We start from the raw sequence: 20,924 nt of genomic DNA, 5'->3' as shown, positions 1-20,924 counted from the left end.
AACGACGTCTTAGACTTGCAAAAGATCAGATTGGTCCCTGAGAAAAGGTGCCTCGGTCCACTGGCACAAAGTTTAACTAAGTAGAGTACACCAGCCTAACAAAGTGTAAAACACCCTTTTGTAACCAAATTATATAGAAAATAAAATTTCCAAAAATAATTTAAAATTATCATAACATAAAAAAAGGTTCCGAAATACCTAGTTTCCGGCACATTACTTTAAATTTAAGCATCACGAAATTGTGTAATTTTTTTGTTTTGAATTTTTCTACAGGCATTTATCTAGATTACTGAGTTGCGAGAACGTGTATTTAACTATGTATTTTAAAAAATATTAAAACAAGCTCTATTCATGATTCTGGTAACAATTTTTAATAATGAGTGAACCTTAACTATGAAATTACATTTTCGCATAATTAATAACAGTATTTGCTTTTCCCTACTTATTGAATAGGTACCTATGTTTGCTGTGTACATATGTTCCCTGTTGATGTTCAAGTAATTATTCTCCATTATTGTATAGTGTACACTTTTAGATTTTGCTTCTCTCTTAAAGTGAGCTTTTGTGCTAACAGTAACTTAGGTGGAAGTGTTTAACTAACCTTTCAAAATAAAATTTGATTTCCATGAGAATCGTTGTCTTTTTTACCCTATTAAGGGCACTGGGGTCAGTTGCCTCATTAAATGACTTATAGTTGACCCCTGCCATCATTTGAAAGTGGAGCGGACCTTTGCTTACTCAGCTGTAGGTCTTATGAGGCATGGGGGTTACACGAGAAGAGAGGCTGTCTCATTCAGTGATTGTTATATAATATTTAAGGGTGAGAATATGATATTTAAATGGAGTGAAAAAGTGTATTTTTAGGTTATATGGTCAAATTTACTTTGTCATGTTATTTGACATGACTAATGACTGTCTGACAAAGTTTATCAGTAATAAAGAATATGATTTTGTTTAATCTGGTAAATGTGTGTTATTAATGTATTTTGAAAGGAGGGTGCTTTCTTTTTTATTAGTGGATGCTCAGAAATTTTAAGAAAACCCATTTCAGATAATATGTGGGGATGACTTTGACTAAAAATTACCATTATATGTGAATAGCAATAGTTTATAATAATTTTAAATCAATTAAGGACAACTTTATTTTTCATTCAAAGGATCCCACCTACTTGTAGCACTTACAAGCCTTTCATTATTCAGCTGTTAAGTGAGAGTTGTTATGTAAAGTTATGTGATGCAAGACTGCAAGTTGACATATTGCCTTGCATCTGGAGGTGTTCATGGTGCAGAAACATCACTAGCCTTTCTGTTCTAATAGCTGCAGGTAGGTGGCATCTTTAAGATGACTGTATCACATTCTAATTGAATTTTCTTGTTCCTGTAGGCGAAACTTCATTGAAAGTGTGTTCAAGAAACTGTGCCCTCAGCAAGCAGATAGTGTAAGTCACAATTATGACATTGGCAGTTGCTGAGTTGAGCCATTGCTTCAGTTATTTATTTTTATAACAGTGAAACCCCTTGTTTACATTCTTCACTGGCCAAGGAGAAAGTGCTGCTTGCAAACAAACAAGCTCATTACAAGATGTAAAGAAGGGCTTCACTGTTTGTGGTCTGTAGGAAGTGGAACTACTCCAGCAAGTTAGTTTTTTTTAATAGTTTGTAGACATTTTGTTTTACCTTTTGTTCTATGTATAATTTTGTTTGTAGTTATTTTGTGTACATAGATTTTTATTACCTTGGTTTTTAATGATTCACTTAAATTTTATTTAGTGTGCAGTCAAAAATTATTTTTGCGTGAGGATAGTGTCCATGCATGTTTGTCACCTTAGGTTGTAGGTGGTGGTTTTTGTTAAAATATTTGCCTATAGTTATTTAAAAATCACTGTATGTATATTGAAAAATAGATGTTGGTTTTATAAATATACGTTATTTATATATTATCCACTGCAACACATTAACTTTACATACATATTATGTAATATAAAATGTACTGATGCTTTGAGAGGTGAATATTATTTATTATTTTTTTTTTCAAGTGCTGGTATACATTTTATTTTTAGGGTCCTCTGTTACTATGATTGCTTAGGTGTGTTGTAATTAATGCTCATGGGTTTGGGAATATGAGCAGGTTGAGACCTACTCATGACATCACCTTTTTTAACACTTACATTAGTATCATAGTGGTGTCTAACTTACTCCTATCAGGAGGTATCACCCATCATCTTTAGTCACTCATTGCATTTGCATGTTTCAAAACCCATTAAAGTACATAAATTCCACTCCTGTTGGTAAATTGTGAAAGTAGATGTCTGCAGTTAATAAATATTGTTATGTTATAAAACTGATAGTTAGTGCGTAATGCCACGCAAGGGGTTAGCTATACGACAGCAAAAAAAAAATTAGATGCGCAGTAGGTTCTGTTTAAATAAATGATGGATATACATTTGACTTTGTTGTGTTACCACAGACTAGGTATATCTAGAAAATATGTGAACCTCAGGAAATTTTTGCTATTATGAAATATATGGAATAATTAAACACATGTAGCCATCTTCTTTGAAGAACCTTTTTGTCAAAAAGCTATTAAATAGCTCATTATTGCATTTCAAAGATTTAATTAATATTTCCCAAGACAACATTGTAAAAAATTAATTAATAACTGTTTGAAAATTGCAATATTTTTAAATTCTGTGTTTTGACCCATTTTAAAAGAAATGTACTCTTATCACATTTGTGTCTTAAAAGAGTCATAACATTTTTTTTTAGTATTATAAGAAACCTTGTAGTTTGGTCTACAATCATCACCACTGAAAACTGCAAGTAATAATTTTTATATGAAAACTAATGTGTGTTTCTAGCTTATTGTATGAGCACATATAATTGCTGCATGAATGATAAGATGTAACTTGTGACCTGGTATTGGAAGGGAATGTTCAATAATGAAGCTCAGCTACCTTGCCCCTTGTCTTGTCCTCAACTGACGTGAATGTTTCCACATGCAGTTCATGTGTCTCTTGATAGGTCATTGTCTTGTTTGAGCTGGTACATCACAGCTGTGACATTCGTAATTCCAAGACAGAATATCATCACAGTCCCTTGAAAATATTGTAGGCATCTTTATTAATCTGAAAAACCATCAGTTATTCTACCTAGTAAGTTTTTTTTATCCATAGTTTCTCTTTAGGGCAAATACAAATGAGTCTGATTGATGTTTGCATTTTATTCTGTTGCTGGTCCACAAACAGTTAATATGAGAGGGTTGCCTTGTAAATAACTCACAAACAGATCATAGTTTCTCAAAGATATTTGGTGACTCCTTTATTAACACAGCTGTTTACAAGGATGATTTTTTCTGTCCTTTGTGATAGTCTGTTACTAATATGTCCGCAAGACAGACTAGTGGCAACTAGGCACAAAATCATCAAGGGAGTTGTTTTCAAGGTCAGACAAACAAGTAGTTCACTTGTGAAGTTTGGCTGCGCAAAATATGTGGGAACTGTCTCCATCCTGTTCCTTACACATGCACTGTGTGAAGTGCTTACTTAGTTATCAGCAAACTACCTTTAAGACAAAAATCCTGAGTGGTACTAAAGACAGTCTGTGATACTTGTCATGGTAGAAAGCAACCCATCATACCTTCTAAGTTCTTTTCTTTCTAAGAGCAAAGGCTTACAGTAAGACTTAATGAAGTCAATGCAGCATATTTTGTCAAATAAATAAAGTTATATTAAATATCACCTTAAGAAAATCTTGAGGTAATAGACAACAAATCAGAATGCTTTAAAATGTCCATTGACCATCAATCTATAATTTAAAAAAAGTAGTGATTTGCATCATTTTAAGACAAGTTTGAACAAAGACTGGGATTTTTTCCTTTTAAACTTGTGCTTCTAAAATGTTTTATTGTAACATATTATTTTTTTTACTTTTACGAAAATTCAGAGAAAATTAATTGGGCAATAATAGATCAAATTAAGATAGTTTTCTTAATGAAAATGATGAAAGCTAATTCTCCAAGTTTTGAACATTTACATTAAAGCAATCAATGTGTAGCTGGTTTCTTCAAGGTATATATAAGTATTTATTTTAAGGCTTTTACTTGCAGCTCCAAGGGTCATATGCAGTACTGTGAGTAACTAATACTTTCAATCTAAAATATTTTATAAATTTTCAAAGCACGTATTGAAAGTATTTATTTTCAAATAACACTTATTCAATAAAAATACCATTAACCATTTAATTAAAATCAATTTGCTATGTACCTACTTAAAATATGCATGCTAAACTTCATAAATTTTATCTTACTATTGTAGATTTATCTAAGTTATGGAATGTTTTTTTTTTTTTTAATGGATACTTACAAAAATAATAATGCCCATTAGCAGTTCAACCTTACGAATTATTCATATTTAATTCCATCATAAAACTAACCAATTAGAGTAGTTTATAATGATTTATTAGGAAGCTAGCAGACAGAACACATGCCCCTCCTCGTGGGTACGCCACTGCAGTGCCTCTGATGGAAAAAAAATTAATTTAATTTAATTTTTTAAATTAACTTGTGAAACAAAAAAAAAATGGTTAAAACTAAGATAAATGGGAAGAAATTAAACAGAATATGCCATCTTAGATTTAACAGTTTTCAACTGCCATCACATTCACATAAATTTAACCAACAACTATGTGTCAATATGATGGCAAAGATAATTACAGAAATACTGGATTAATATCCGAATGTGAATAAAGCATCATCAACATTGCAATAGCAGTTGCCAAAAGACTAAGAAAGCATCAGAAATAGTAATGCATTAACCATTGCCATGGAGATTATCAGAAAAACTTAATAAAAAATGTAAAAAAAACTAAAGGATTTCAGAAAAATCTGTTTGAGTTGCAAATGGATCTGCCCTGGAGAATCAACGTCACAAATGTCACGGCCCTAGGCCTCACCGTCCCTGAGCTACGCGAGCTTCAGGCAGGCAAACTCTGCCTTCTTTTAATACAGGCAGAAGATTTAAGAGCTTAGTAAAATGTAGGAAAGGCAGGTGTTATAGTTGAAAATGGCCAATGAAAAATTGTGGTCCATCAGTTGCACTTCGAGTCTCACTTGCAGATCATTCATGGGCATTGCATCTGGTCTCCAATGTCTTATAGAGCGTGGCTGCATATTTTTTATGACAAAGGTGATTACCACAAGCTACTTGGTTTCAGAAGTCTGTTTTTTTGTGGTTGCCTGGCCTTGTAGGGTGTTTGGTGTTGGTCGTCTGTCAGTTACCACACAGCTGTTGTGAGACTGCTAGCAACTCACCCAGCTCTATATGCTCAACCATCCCACTATGTTTGCAAGTATTATGATTTCACAAAACCACAAATAGATTAATTTTAATATCTTCTTCGGTAGAATCTTAGTGTTGTAACTACAACAATATTGTTATAACTGTTGTAACTACAAGGTTAAACATGCTATTTAACACCTTCGGCTCCTTGCTTTAATAACTGTAAAGCTACATTCTTATACATACTTCAACTTAACTGTCGATTTCGATCTGATTTTCCTATTGTCACTGGACATTGTCATCCATTTCATTTTTTACACGCTATAACAGTGTGTTTACATGCTCTAGTATGTTTTTTTTTTTAATTACAGCTATTCTTGAAAGAGTTCTAAGGACTTTATAATTGCAATATTAAATTTCAAAATTTTAATCATTATATATATATAAATATGATGTATACGGATGAGACTGCCCTTAGTTTTGAGTTATACATCTACTCTTTAGTGAAGCCTATTATTAGAGACAACATTTTATAATGAATTGTGATAGAACAAAAATAACTCTAAAATGGGAGTTTTTTCACCATAGAAAGGGGCTGGAAAAATTAGCATTTACATTTTAAATGCTATTTTTTTAGCAATATTAGTTTAAAATTTCATTGATTTATAAATATTTTTGTAAAAATGCCACTTAACTGTTACACATTTTTGACAGTTTTCATTATGTTACAAAATGTATTGTTTCTCATTTAAAAAGCAACAACTTGTTTTGTAGACTTTGTGACCTGTCTTATTTTATATTCTACTTTGCAGTTTGTCTGAGACACATGTTGGTGTAAAATTATTTTAATGTATGTTTGTTACTTACCAGTTATCAGCACTTCAGTTAATACACAAACACAACGCTTCCACCATCTTAGCCGCGGATTTTCTGTTGTCTCGCAGATAAAAGGTGTAGGTGTGTAGATTAAAACAAAACAGGCTGCACTCTCTTGCAGTTTGCTTTAGCGGAAGTGTGAAGTCCAGCAGTGACCCCAGTGGTGATTGTGTGGTTATTGTTCTCTACAGTAGTTTATATGATTTGCATGCTTTATGATACTGCCATTTCTCTGCAATGCAGCCAGGTTACATGCACATGAGATAACTTCAAAATGTAAGCCGAACCCGATTAATCCAGTTGATTTGTGAATTATAATAAATTTAATTTGCAACTTAATGTTTGCTAGCATAATGCACTACCAATTTTTTAAGTGAAACAAGCTTAGATTTTTTTGTGGTTTTAATCCAGAAGGGCATGAACAAATTGTTTTTATTGTACCAAACTAGAAAGTATGTTATGTATGAATATTTTCTTTTTAAACATTTAGAATGTAAATATAAATGTTTAAATAATATTCATTTAAGCTAATTCCAAATAATAGATGCTAATTTCTAAATTGCAGATGCTAGTTTTGGAAAAAGAATAGAAGCTAATTTTTCAAGCTCCTAGTAATACATGTTATCATAATTTTAATTTTTTTTCTTCTTAAAATAAAGCAGAATTCGACCAAAATTTGGGTCAAATAAAAACTATTGATATCATATAACATCTGGATTCAATTAATGTTATTATTTTAGCATGTAGCCTGTAACAAAATGTACGGTGTGTAAAGAAATTAGCTGTAATACTTTTTATACTCCTTCATCACAGAACTTGTATTTCTATTTGTTTACTTTACATACAGATACTGTACATTTTTCAAATACAGATGCTTGCCAAATTATTTTGATTGTACTGAGTAAAAGTGTCCTAGACATGATTTTTACAAAATATTTTACATTAAAAATACAGTTTTATAGCAGTTAAAAAATTTTGTGAAATAATTAGTAATAAACATTTATTGTTTTATTTAATCAATAATCCACTATCTTTATAAATAAACAATGTATTTAGTAAGCTGTATAAAAGAAGAAAAGTTATCAATTCAATTTGGTTCCTGTTCACAAGTTTCTATGCATTACTTTTTGCTATGTACTGTCAAAACTGTTGCCTTTTCCTCTCTTTTCAAATTAATACATCACATATTAAACCTATTTTGTCAGTAATTACTTTCATTGTTTAAACAGTATTGCTCACAAATACATAAATAGTATATAAGCATTTTGTTTTGGCAACTATATTAATGACCAATATTTAGGATTTTTTTCCCCCCTTCTGAAATTCAGAATTTTATAGCATATTGGATTTTTATTTTTTTTTTTTAAATGTAGCCTTTTAGCTTATTTTTGCACACTTTTTTTATAAGTTTGAAAATATTTGCACTGGATGTAATAATATTTTGCATATTCCTATCTTAATACACAATTTTTCTATTAGTGACTGAACATTATATTAAATACACACTGTTAGCAACATTGTAGCAACATTGTCAATGTTTTAGAATATGCACATTGTCAAAACATTTTTGGTTTTGTTTTAGTTATAACACCACTGGTGAAGCACATGTGCATAGCTAAAAAAACTTCTGTGTAAACAAATATCTTTAATATAAAGAACCGTAATAATTACTCTCTTGAATGGTATGGCCAGTCAATATGTCGTCAGTTATCAGCGAACAAAATTTATCTGCAAAGTGTTGTGGACTTATCTTACTGTTAGGATGGGAAAGATTTTGAATGCTCCTAACACAAACCTTTCTGTCCTTTTTGTCGCTTTATCTGAAGTTTGATTTACAATGGAGAGTGTAAGATAGATAACACACAAATGTTAAAGTTAATACACATCCACACAATGAAAATTACAATTAATGCTTACTCAACTATAAAATTGAATTGTACTCAATTTACTGTAACAAAATTAAATCTTCTGGAGAAACAGTAATTGAATTTCTCGCTCTCTGTAAACTAACTTAAAATGTCTGTGAATTTTTTTAAGTTCCAAGTGTAGCATATTATAGCATTTAACTAAATATTTATCATCAATTTAGCTTTTGTAGCAGTGCTGTTTTTAAATATCACTACCAATCAGCTCCACAGTGCAAGCTTTAGGTAAGAAGTGGTTTTAGGTATAAAGGATTCAGGTGTAAAACATTCAGGAAAACATTTTTTTGTGTTTAAAGGTGAAAATAATTTTTATGTAGCTGCTCAATGTTCAGTTATTCATAATTTACCCATAAAAATGTATATCTTGTACTAAAGTGTTAAAACTAAAACTAAACAGATGTACATAAATGGAAGGAAAAACTGCAAAAGTGATTTTGATATGGTAGAGCTTTATGTAGAATTGTTTTTCACAGAGACTTGGGGGGCCCGCCTAGTCAGGGGTGTATCTGTGTTATTGAGGCAGGATGATGTGTGACGTTCGCTGGTGCTTTTAGCACGGTATCTCCTCTAAGCCCAAGGCTCTGAACTGGTGCGCAGTCTTCTTGTCACATATAGGACAATTATTATGATATTTTTAAGCTGTAACCATAACATTGTATGGTGGATAAATGAAGATAAAAGGTGTAATGCAAGGCCCTTGAGTGCTTTCAAGAATCTGTACCAGGCATTTCATGTCTAAAAATTATTCTGGAAACCTGTGTTTTAGGGCTTTTCATCCTGCTAAAGATACAATACTGCACTAATCATTCGCCCTAGGCGCACACTTAAATGCTTTTGGTAAAGAGGCAGCACTCGGATACGTTGAGCTGTTTTCAAATGTGTGGTTTCCCTGAAGCTCTGCATGCCGAATGTATGTTAGGTGGGCGAGGCCTAGTGATAGAGCCTGAGAGACTGTAGTCGGTTCCGAACCACTCGGTGCCAACACAGTGCTCGCAGCTACGAGTCCTGCCGGGTGTTTGATACAACAGTAATTGCAGAAGTGAATGTGAAAGATAATGAGGTGTTGCCTATGAAACAATACATAATTTAAACCTTGCATGTACAGATAAATAATCGAGCAGAAAAAAAATAAGCAATTTCCTTAAAAATTTAACTTTATTTCTTGATCCACCACTTTCTTGTTGCAATTCGGTTGCTAACTTAACATGCGTACAGCTCGAGACATCTCACACAAGCCTGCCACACAGACAGCTGAAGGAGTCAAAAGATGGATGCTCAATAGTTTCATGAAACTCTTCATATCTAGCACTTATACACCTGCTTTGATCTACTTCACACATTATCTGGCCTCCGCAGTTCTTTCCTTTTGCAATACCAAATTAACAAATTATTATGGATGTTGTACAATATGTCCTCCTAGTTTGTCTCTTTTGTTCATTTAATGTTATCTACTTAATTTCCTGCATTCAATACTACATAGCATAATTTTATTTGTTTCTGGAATGCAAACAGCCCATACTTTATTTCTACGAAGGACCACGTTTGACACAAACATTTCTTTCGCCTCTGGCCATTTCTCTTTATATTTACTTTTCTTTGATCATCATATTTTATCTTATATATTAACAAACAATGATAATTTTTTTATGTTGTTTGTTTCAAATATTAATGTTTTGTATTAATTTGATTATAAAGTTTATCTGCTGCAAATGTAACATTAATATTTTTGTGATATTATTTCATAAATCCGTATCATCCAGAACTTTTACTAGAATGTGGAGTTACAGGATGCAAGCTTTCGTGATATTTAGCACCTTTGAGAAGCCATGAGGTCTTGTGAGATGTGTTGTTGTGTGTTGGTAATGCTGAGCATGAGTTCGGCGAAGCAGGTAGCGTTGGAAGTGTTGGCCTGCATGGTAGCTTCCCCTTGCTGTCGTCTCTCGGCCCGATCGTCACTGCCTTGATCTGTGTGGCCGCAGGTGCAGAACGTGTGGTTCTGAACGCCTCTCCCCCTCCCCTCCACGAGTGGGAATGACATACGATAGTCTTGTACCACGCCTGAAGATGACAGTGAGTCATCTGTTTAAGTAGATGTGCCGTGGTGTTGGTGTGCGTAGAGTTGAGAGTTGTTCTCGAGACCGTCTGCAGCACAGATGCACAAAGTGTTTGAAACCATGCTTCTCGTAGTAGTGCAACGTCTGGTGTGGTTTTTTTTTTGTTTGTAATTTTGTTACTGTGTCTACAGCATATGATTAAGTTCTGTTATGTACTAGGGTGATCATACAAGTGTGGTTTGTACGTGGGTGTGCAGGAAAGTTTTTTTGTGCACAATGCTGCCATTTGATGGTACATATCCCAGCTCTTGTAGTTGTAACATTTGTGGTATGTTTACATTCTCTCTGTTCGCTGGAGTCTCGTAAACATGTAAATTTTAATCCATGTTGATTATTGTTAATGTAGTTTTATAAATGGTTTTGCTTTGTTTTACTTACTATTTTATTTTTAGTTGAATGTGCCAGCAGTTTCAGTATTCATAACTCGGTAAACATATTAAAGTGAAAACCATCTGAGCATCATTTCTGATGGATGAGTGTTACCAGTCTTAACTGACAGAAGGAAAGAGTTACCATCTTTTGTTAAGGTCATTTGTGAAGTACTGTGCTCGCTAGTAAACAATATTGCAATGTTCATGAATTAGTTTGCATAATGGTTATCAAGTAGCCCAAAACACTTTATTGAGTTTATTATTTTTTGGATTTACTTTCATTTATTAATAAATTGTGTAATGTGTTCAATTGTAAATATAGTTAGTTGAGTTCTTTTAATTTGTTTTGGAAGGTGTACCGTCTAGATTACGTATCAAAGATACGTGTGAAAATCCTCATTCTTTCTACACCTTCAGAAATGGTTGCACTATTCACATTTCATCAAGGGACTGCCTATTTTATTCTGAGTATTGAATAGAGCCTCACCTCAGCCTTGGCTGAGGTGAAGATTTTTTTGTATTTATGGGAACTTTATAAAAATACTTTTGTTACTGTTAACTTGGTTTTTTTTCTCAGCATGTGGAAATTGTTTTATCTGAGGAAGTTTGATGCATCTGACATTTTTTTATTGGGTGTAAATGGTTTTCTCATGTGATTGTGAGTGTATGTGTAATACCTGTTCTCAAGGAGAAGGACATTTCCATGAACACAATCCAGAGAATATATATTTATATCTCCTTGTACGTACTACATGTAGTAAATTCAAAAATAAAACAATAGAGTTATATCGTGTAAATACCCTATGTGTATTATAGAGTAAAGGTGATGTTAGTTTCATAAGATCAACTTCAACTATGTAATAACTTACAGTTAGGTGCAAAACTGTGAATTTACCTGAATTAATAATGCTCCAATTTTTTTGGAGTGCTCTATATTCATATTTGGGTTTGCTTTAATTGATTTTGATGGTAATTAACACTTAATGAGAGTTGCATACACTGCCAAATCAAAAGTTTTTTTATATTATTTTTATAATATTATCTTACTAACAAAGTAAGATAATAATATCATAAAACATGGCTGTGTTGGAAATTATAGCTGTATAGTACTGTAATTCTGGAGATGTAAATTGTTAACGTTATGTTATATCATTTACTTTTTTGATTGTGCCAATATTTGAAAATATTATGTTGATACTCAGAATGGGAGCATATTAGTTCAGGCACATCATCCATACTGCCTTTATCAATTATTGTGAGTGCTATAGGTGTGTGGTTACTGGGAGTGGAATGTTGCTGGCCTTTGTTTGGTAGTCTGGAAGACAAGTACGAACGACATGCTGTGTGTCATTCCCTCACCACGATACTGCATCTGTTTCTCACCTCTACTGTTTGAATTCACACTTCATCATTTTGCCATTGTGCAGCACAAGAGACAGTAGTAGGACATTGGCTTGTGGTTTGATGACGGCTAAGACCTTACAGGTTGCATGCATGTTGCTGATCCCAGCCTCCAGGTGCAACTGCCCGGACTGAGCGTTGTAGAGGAGTGCGGAGAAGTGGTGTGCCTTGTCTCGGCAAGTGTGTTCTAGTCGTGCAGTGACGAGAGTCGTCTTTGGCTCAGAGCATTCCCCTCCCATCCGCCTGGGTGTCGAATGTTTCCAAGATGCAGCTTGGTGTGTGTCCTTGTAATCAACCTCGTCTTGGCACCAATGTCAACGGCTAAGCCAGTTCAACACATTTAACAGAAACTTTGCAGCCGTGGATTGTCATTTCAGCTCCTCGCAAACATGCAGAACCAAATTTTATTGTTCCTTTGAAAATGAAAACCAAAATAACAAAATTATATTTTATAATTTTAAGTAGAAAAGAGTATGCTTACCTGAAATTTCACCATAAATTACCCTCTTTTGTGATAAGGTCCAAGCCTTGAGTTTGGTACATAGTTTACGTGTAAGAATTAATGTTTTTAAGATTATGCATATAAAATAACAAAGGCATAAGTGTTGATCATTTTCTAGTTGGATATGTATTTTTTAAATGTTAATATTGTATGAATTGTAATTACTTGGCTACTTATAGTATTAAAATCTTAATTACATGAAATACTACAAAAGTTAGTTGAGTCTAATAAGCATAAATCTACATGGGGTGCATGGATAGCATACACAAGCTTGGGTTGAAGAAGCTGGGGGTGGAAACCTTAAGAGGCTGGTTCCTTGCCGTCTGAGGGCTTAGAGCTCTATTACCATACCTCTTCTTCCAATACCAACTCAAAAAATCTCTTATTACCAAGCACATATCAATTCTACACGCACCTGCAATGTACAAGAAGTGTATGTTGTGTGTTTGTGCTCAAATAAGTTCTCAATCTTTTCCGATCAGATGGTGAAGAACTTAGATGCAAAGTGTTTAATTAAAAGCAACACTATGTTTACACTGAGAAGCAATTGAGGTTAATCTTATTTTATGGCTGTTCTAAAATGGTCACAAAATGGTTGTTTAAGTTAAGAGGATTTAAAATTTATTTTTTCATAATTTATGTCATTGGGACCATTAATTAACTCTTTACCTCTTTTACTGTCGAATCAGACACAATCTACGTGCAACAAACTCGGGTGATCATTGATTTCTGCTTGAAACATGCCCTATTAAGGATCAATCTGTTGGGTAGGCGAGACACAGCCAGACAGTTGTTTGCTGTTTGCAAGGTGACTCTTAGGAGCCTGTATGCTTGAGTGCACTACTCCTATGTTGGACCAGAGAAAAAATTCAAACACAATGAAATTATATTATTTCTCATTCAGAACATATTGAATGTAGGCCATCCTTACTAGAGGTGAAAAAATTTTTGGGAGCAGACATAAATGGGGAATTCCTAGCTGGTACTGTAGTTGAGTGGACAGTATGACGGCTGCACTTCAGTCAACATTTAGCTCAGGGTGAGAGTCAGGGAAGTTGGAATTTATCAGAGAAAGTCAGGGAATTCACTTAATATCCTGGAAAAGTCATTGAAATTCATAGGTGGTATTTAATTTAAGGGAAAAATTTCATGCTCCAATCTACCATTACCCAGACTGTAAAATAAATTTTTTCAGATGGTGTTTTAGTACATAGTCATACACACAATAAAATGAGATATGCAAGGTTCACGCGTGCGTGTGTGTGTGTGTGTGTGTGTGTGTGTGTGTGTCCGTCCACACACATTAAGGGTCTGGGGGGCAAATAATTTTGTCAAGCTCCCTCCCTATTACTGAATACACTACTCTTCAAACCTCTCACTATTAAAAAAAAATCAAAATACTACAAACCTTTAATAATTATAATGCTGTATAAACAGGACAACACATATGTGATTTTTCAGCATTTCGAGAAATAGTTTTTAGATGTTTCTCTCAATAAAACATTATTTTCATTCCTTTTTAACCTTTTCAAAAAATGTGACAAATTTTTTTTATAACTTAATAATCATCTACATAATACTAAAAAAACTTAAAATATAACATACTTAATACTGAACAACTTAAAAATCAGTAATCATTTAAAATTAGTATTTCATGCTTTCATATCAGTGAATATTTCTGTAATAAATCAAAAAACAGTTCAAATTTAATAAAAAAAAAATTTCTGACCTTTGTTTGCCTTTTTTTCTTTTCTATGCTTTTCTTTCTACTATTTTGAGCACCTGATTTATGTTGGTATTCCATAATTTCGTAGAAAAATTTAGCACATTGCATTTCACATGTCTTGCATTTTTAAATAAGATAAAATAAAAGAGGTGCAAGTATCAATGAGCATAACAAATCAGCTCTAATATTTCTAACTCCAAATACAAAATTATACTCGATGGATATTTAATATGTCATGTAACAATTTTTTTTTAATTTATCCTAGTTATTATCTGCATGTTTGGCGATACACACCGCTGTTTCTTTTGTGAGATTACAGAGATATTTTTCTTTACAGTTACAAGTCATTTAATTAATTTTCCAAGCAAACTGAATTAAATATACACACCCACACAGATTATATATAGGTATGTGTGTGTGCGTGTGTGCACGCGTGTGTGTGTGTATACATAATTAACATGAAATAAAATATCTTACAAATATATTTTTTTTGTTTCTTTGTAGTATATTGTCATAACTTTCTACCAGGAAGGTTTGCTTGTACAAAGTTACCGTGGCACAGCTGTAAACAAGACATGAGCATATCGCATAGCTTAAAGTTTCCAGATTTGTAATTTTCATCCCCCGGGGATTTTGCTATCCCTGCCCCCCCCCCCCCCCCCCCCCCCCTCACCTCATTTCACCCCCTCGACAGACCTGTGTGTGTTTGCATAGACGCGCGCGCGCAGTGCACACACACACGTTCAACACACACACACACACACACACACACACAAAAGCATTTATGTTGTATCTTTCAGGAAATCATCAAAGGAGGTGAATTATTTAAAAAAATATATAGAGTAAGGGAATATGAAAAGACAGGTTTAAGTCAGGGAAGTTTTGTACCCTTATGTTTTAAATTAATGGAGTGGCATAATTCATTTAGCTGCAGTAATTCAGGGGACAGCTATTGTGAGTCATAACCTGATACTCGCAGCTCTCATAAGGACGGCAAGAATCTAAACCACAGCTCAAAATTGAGCTGGGCTGATTTGACTGTGGAAATTTTATGCACAAATAAACAAAGTAGGAAAAGGTTGTTTTGTCAAGAGCTAAACAAAACTAAATTAAGTTATCGAGAAATTTAAAGTCCAGGAACGTGAGTTGGAAGTTAACAATAAAAAATAAAGTTTTGACTGGAGAAAAGGGGTAGAAAACCAGTGAGAACCTTTTAATGGTTTTTTGTACTTGGAAAGCAAAAAATAAGTCAAATACGGGACAAACCAGTGAGAACTGTTTAAAGGTCTTTTTGTACTTGGAAAGCAAAAACGAAGTCAAATACTGGACAAATAGGGGGGGGGGGGGGGGGGGGGGGCGAGTGAGTCCTTTCCGAAAGTGCAACAAAGGGAGTTGTACAGCAACACCTGCAAACAAATTATGTTTAGCTGATGCAAGCAAAAGGCTTGTTTCAGGAAGGAAAAACAGGTGTTAAAGTCAGTTAAAAAGAAAGCATTCTCTAACACACTAATTAAATTCTGATGAATAGTGAAGTGGTGATAATCCTCAAAAAGAGAAGATCCTTTTAAACATAATGACGAGACTCCACAGTAAAATTTTGCAAATGGCTAACATCATTGGAGTAGCCAAACTGAAACAAGTGTGAGTCAGCGGATCACACCACTCCGTCATCTTTACGCATTGGCCACTGGAAGCTGCCCAAACTTGGTCTGTGAAGCAGTTAGTGAATGTGTGTTTTTATTTAATATTTTATGTTATCAGCTGTTTTGGTGCAAGGATGGGGGAGGGTTTATCCTGAAATCTTTTAGATTGGCATATCCCATGTGTGTGTGTGTAGTGTCTGTGGAGAAAAGTAAAATGTTGATATTTTGTTGATCGGGAGTAACTTAACTATTCCACATTCTATGTTTTTCTGAACAGTTGGTTGTCTGTAGTTCAGAGATTGAAACTGTGTATGTTGGAACGTCAAAAAAGGTAGTATTTTTAGGCAACAAATAGAAAGAGATTATCCAATAAAACAATTCTGAAAATCTATTTGTGTAATATACACTTAAAAGCAAAGTCAATTATTTATGAAAATGAGTAAATATAATTTGAATTTCTGTTTTACAACTTTCTTTTTCTGCAAGGGGAATAATATATTCATTTAAATTTGGTGCATTTGTTTGGTTTGTTAATGTAATATCCTGAAAGTTTACTTGTTTTGTTTTAGGAGTGAGTTTCCTGCAATAAATTGAAAATCATCAGCTGATGAATAAACATTATTATTTCTTGGCTAAAAAAAATTCAAAAACACTGTTTGTAAAACTTTTTCAGCCCTTTGACCATTGTTTAACCTCACAAAATGTGCGTGGCCATGAGCCTGACCGGCATCCATGCATCATTCACTTCTAACTGTAAAATCAACCTTTGAAAAAATTATTAGTGCATAATCTGCAGATTTATGTAGGAGTCATTAAGCTGGGATTGAGCAAAGATGTATTGAAAATTTTTTTTTGTTTATTAAAAACTGGAATAATAATTATTGTGATTGTTATAGATTTCTGCTTCTAATGGTTTGAAATGTTGATGTGAATGTGCAGTGGATTTTTGGCAGATGTGCTGATAATTTAAAAAAAAAAAAAAAAACACCTCTGCCTTTTTATGAAAGTTAAGTGAATTTTTTTTAACGCATTCCAACAAGAGATTAAGTACACCAACTAATTTCATTATTTGATTTTTTTTTTTAATTATTAAAAATATTTTAGTGGAATCACAGTATCAGCAATTAAATTTAAATAAGCTATATAATTGTTTATACAAATATGTCAAAATAATTGGCAACATATTTGAGTAAATTTGGTACTTTACTGTAGGTATGTTTGCAATTATTGATCACAGCTTAATGACTGTTGTCCACTTCCCCATATTATATGGTCATAGCAGCAAAGGCAGACCACTATCCAGAGAAGGCCTTGTTGCTGTGTTCTACTGCAAAAAAAATACATTGTTTCTTAACGTTAATGCATTGCGAAATTAGTAGCCAAGTCTGAGAACTGGCTAGTTTTATATATATATATATATATATATATATATAGAGAGAGAGAGAGAGAGAGAGAGAGAGAGAGAGACAGTAAACTCTCTCCAGTCCGAGGTTCTTGGGGATTTACAGACCACAGATTTGTGAATACTCCAGATTTTTGAGAGGTAAAAAAAAATTGTTTATTTTTTTACTGTTAAAAACATGTTTTTTCTCTTCCTTCGTGTAGGTAAGTGACACTTTAGCAGTTATCTAATGGAATTACATAAAACAGAATACATTGCTAAGAAAGATTCAAAATTACTTAAAATAAAAATAACGCCACGTCTCTCTTTGACACTGTACTAAAGCATCTCCCACTGCACTGTTTACAGCCAGCCGGCCGCATGGACGGCAGACACGCGGCGCCGACCGGACCGGCTGGCTGTCAACAGTGATGTAATCTTTTGTTTACGACTACGTCTCAACATAATGGACACGAGTGCCAACAAATACAGCGAACAAAACACATACATAAACTGACGTGTATAAATACGTAAACAACTGTCATTACACTTACCTTGCCATTAACTGGGCTTTTCATTCTCATGACACAAAAATTATTACACATATTAAAATAAAACTCGCCACTTTACAATACGTCTGTATCGCATATAAACACAATTTACAAGAGTGTGCGCACATAAAATCACTTTTAATTTCCGTATTTAGAAGATTCAAAGTTAGTGTCACGGCTGCTTCACACATCAGTTTAATCACTGTCTTCGGAGTCATAAACAGTGGTGGTGGCAGTGCCCGTTGTTGACGTCTGGGGCTGGGATGACGAAAAATGGGTCCTGATGTCCGACTGCTTGCTTGATTGTCTTCGTTTATGTAAAAACGTAGAATGCAATATGTGGTACTGCATTATTTCGGAGCAGAGGCGCACCCAGGAATTTTTTTTTTGGTGGGGGGGGGGGGGGGGGTTAAGTTTTTTTTATGAAGGAAAATTTGGATTTCTAGGTGAAAATTGATGCTATTTAGGAAGTTTTTGTATCTAATTATTGAATATACTGCTGGTAGAAAAAAGAATAATTTTTAGTACGATACTAAATTATTTTTTTAGACAAGAATCAAACAAAGATACCTTTATCAAACCCAGGGTCTCGTCTGCTCAAAATCAATATTATTTTAATACCATGAGAATCATAGCATGCATGAAAGTCTACATTCTGTGCAACTTAAATCACTGACAATGATGGTTTGCTTTTTACTGCATTCAGACAAACAAATTAAGTTCACTGTACAAGTAAAAACAAAGGGTATAAAATTCACACATATAATGGCTAGTTAAAACTGCAGAAATACAGTCCAAAATTATGCAAAAATTGAGATAAACGTAGCGCACAAACAATTCTTAGTTTTTATATAACACAAACTAATTTGTAAAAAAATTAAAGTAATTCACGGTAGCAGACTACAACTGTAATACTACAATAACACTGATCAGCGATCACCAACTGAAGGCCTGAAGCCAAAGGAAAGGAAAAATATATATCGAAATTAAGTAACTACAATTTTTTACACTATGTGTTAAAGTTCGCACATTACACACTTTAACGGTAATATATTATAAATATTTTACCGGTTATAGTAATTTTGGAAGTCTCTAATTTTCACAAATACTCTTTTTTTGTTCTAAATCTAATCTAGTATAATACATAGCAAAGTAAATAATTAATACACAGCATCAGTAAAAGAATTGTGTCACTGCATTTGAAGGAATTATGAAAATCGACTTGTTCTAATGTTCCGTCTGTCCTTTACAGGAAACAAAAGCCTTATATTTAACAATGCTGCATCATTTCTGTCAAATACAGTTGATGATACATATTGCTGACATGCTAAATGAAATGTTCGTGGTCCACTATTAAAAAAACTCTACTAAAAACTATTATTCACGACAAGGCAATATGATTGGTTTGAACGATCAAGTAAGTCTCGTACATCGAAACTCAAATGATTTCACTTATTCCATTCCAAATATTCCGTTTGTGCTCTATAATCTACTGTTAAAGCATGGTCCATATAACTTGCCCCCCCCCCCCCCCCCCCCCCCTACGCCGCAGCAGCGTCACTCCAGGCAACTTCAGTAGCATCATCACCATCATCATCGCTTTCACTCTCTGGGATGGCAGTGTTACGATTTTGAGAGCTTGAAATAATTTCTTCATCTGTTAAAGTAAGATAACAGGAACATCCTTGTCAACATCTAGCCATTCATTTACTTCTACAGACGAAAGTTTGTTGACAGGGTTCTCAACGTCAGCACATTCAACCATTTGCATAATTTCACAGTACACATCCTGTATTTCCTCGCCTGGTTGCCTGCCAAATCCCTTGAAACCTTTATCTTCTGATTCATCATCTTCCTTCTGAGGCCATATCTGTCGCCATGATTTGTGTAGACTTTCACATTTCACTGAGTTCCAGGCACATGAGACATTAAATATGGCATTTTTGATATTGTACTTTTTTTGAAACTCAGCAATACTCCCGTCATAACTCGTCAGTTGCCGCATAAAATCACGTCTGTATAACATCTTCACATTCTGGATAACTCCTTGGTCCATTGGTTGAATAAGACTTGTCACGTTTGGTGGCAGGTATACAACAGATGTGTTACCTTTAATGAGTTGATTTGCTGGAGGGTGGGCACGACAATTATCCAATAGCAAAACAACTTTGCTGTTGTCGGGTTTATTTATAGCTAGGCACAAAAACATTCATAAACCACCACAAAAAAATCTCAGAATCCATCCAAGCATTGCTTTGTGACTTTTTAGTGGACTGGAAGGGGAACATGGGGCGTGTCCTTGAAGCACCGTGGTTTGGCATATTTCCCTATAACTGTCAGTTTCACTCTGTGCATCCCCGCAGCATTAGCACTCACCAGTACAGTTATGCGTTCTTTATTTTGTTTGAAGCCATGTGCAGCTGTTTCATTCCCACCAGCTAGAGTGTTATGTGGAAGGCATTTCCACAATAAGCCAGTCTCGTCGGCATTATAGACTTGGTCTGCAGAGAGTTCATTTTCATTTACCAGCTTTGCTAAGTAAGTGCGAAATCTGTCAGCAGCTTCAGTGTCGGCTGATTTCTGTTCACCTGACACATCAAGTTTTCTTATTCCATGTCGTTCTTTGAAACGGGTTAGCCAACCATCAGAGAATGTGCAAGCTTCTGTCAACACCATCTTCTCATAAAATTCCTTCCCTTTTTTGATTAGCATCAGCCCTGATATTGCCGCACCTTCTGACCTCTTTAATGAAAACCACTTAAATAATGCAGAGTCCAATTCCTGTAGTTTGGGTGTGTGAAGAGTTTTGAGTTTCAAACAGTTATTTTCCTACTCACTCTTTGCTACGAAAGCTTTGAGTTTTTCCTTTTGTTATTTTATGTCATACACGGTTGACTCGCCAATACCATACTCAAGCGCTATTGCTGCAACACGTACACCACGATTCCACTTGTCACATATTTCAAGCTTGTGTTTTAATGTTAGTGTATGTGTTTTCTTTTCACCTTCATAATTCTCCACACTCAGTAAAACCTTTAAATATGTATAATCAACTGCTGTGCACGTCTCCTCTGAGCTAACGGAAACGCTCCACTAAGCAGTTGCTCTCTATCGTGAGACATTTATCTTCCCCCTATCTAAGTATCCTACTCTCAGCG

At 34.1% G+C, this 20,924-nt stretch overlaps 1 protein-coding gene across 5 annotated transcripts in view; it reads left to right on the top strand.

Moving 5' to 3' along the window:
* Positions 1 to 20,924, top strand: part of LOC134531050 (protein phosphatase 1B) — a 97,586-nt gene that overhangs the window by 75,482 nt on the left and 1,180 nt on the right. For 2 of the 5 annotated variants that reach the window (XM_063366560.1, XM_063366559.1), the window contains exon 8: positions 1,385 to 1,439. In XM_063366560.1, the coding sequence (XP_063222630.1) occupies positions 1,385 to 1,439 (55 nt within the window). Of the gene's footprint in view, positions 1 to 1,384; positions 20,888 to 20,924 lie in introns of those variants that run through there. The other 3 variants (XM_063366558.1, XM_063366557.1, XM_063366561.1) reach the window with 2 other exon arrangements.

Source organism: Bacillus rossius, chromosome 3 (genome assembly GCF_032445375.1).
Source record: "Bacillus rossius redtenbacheri isolate Brsri chromosome 3, Brsri_v3, whole genome shotgun sequence".
Taxonomy (NCBI): Eukaryota; Metazoa; Arthropoda; class Insecta; order Phasmatodea; family Bacillidae; genus Bacillus; species Bacillus rossius.
This window is presented reverse-complemented; position numbering and strand designations above follow the sequence as displayed.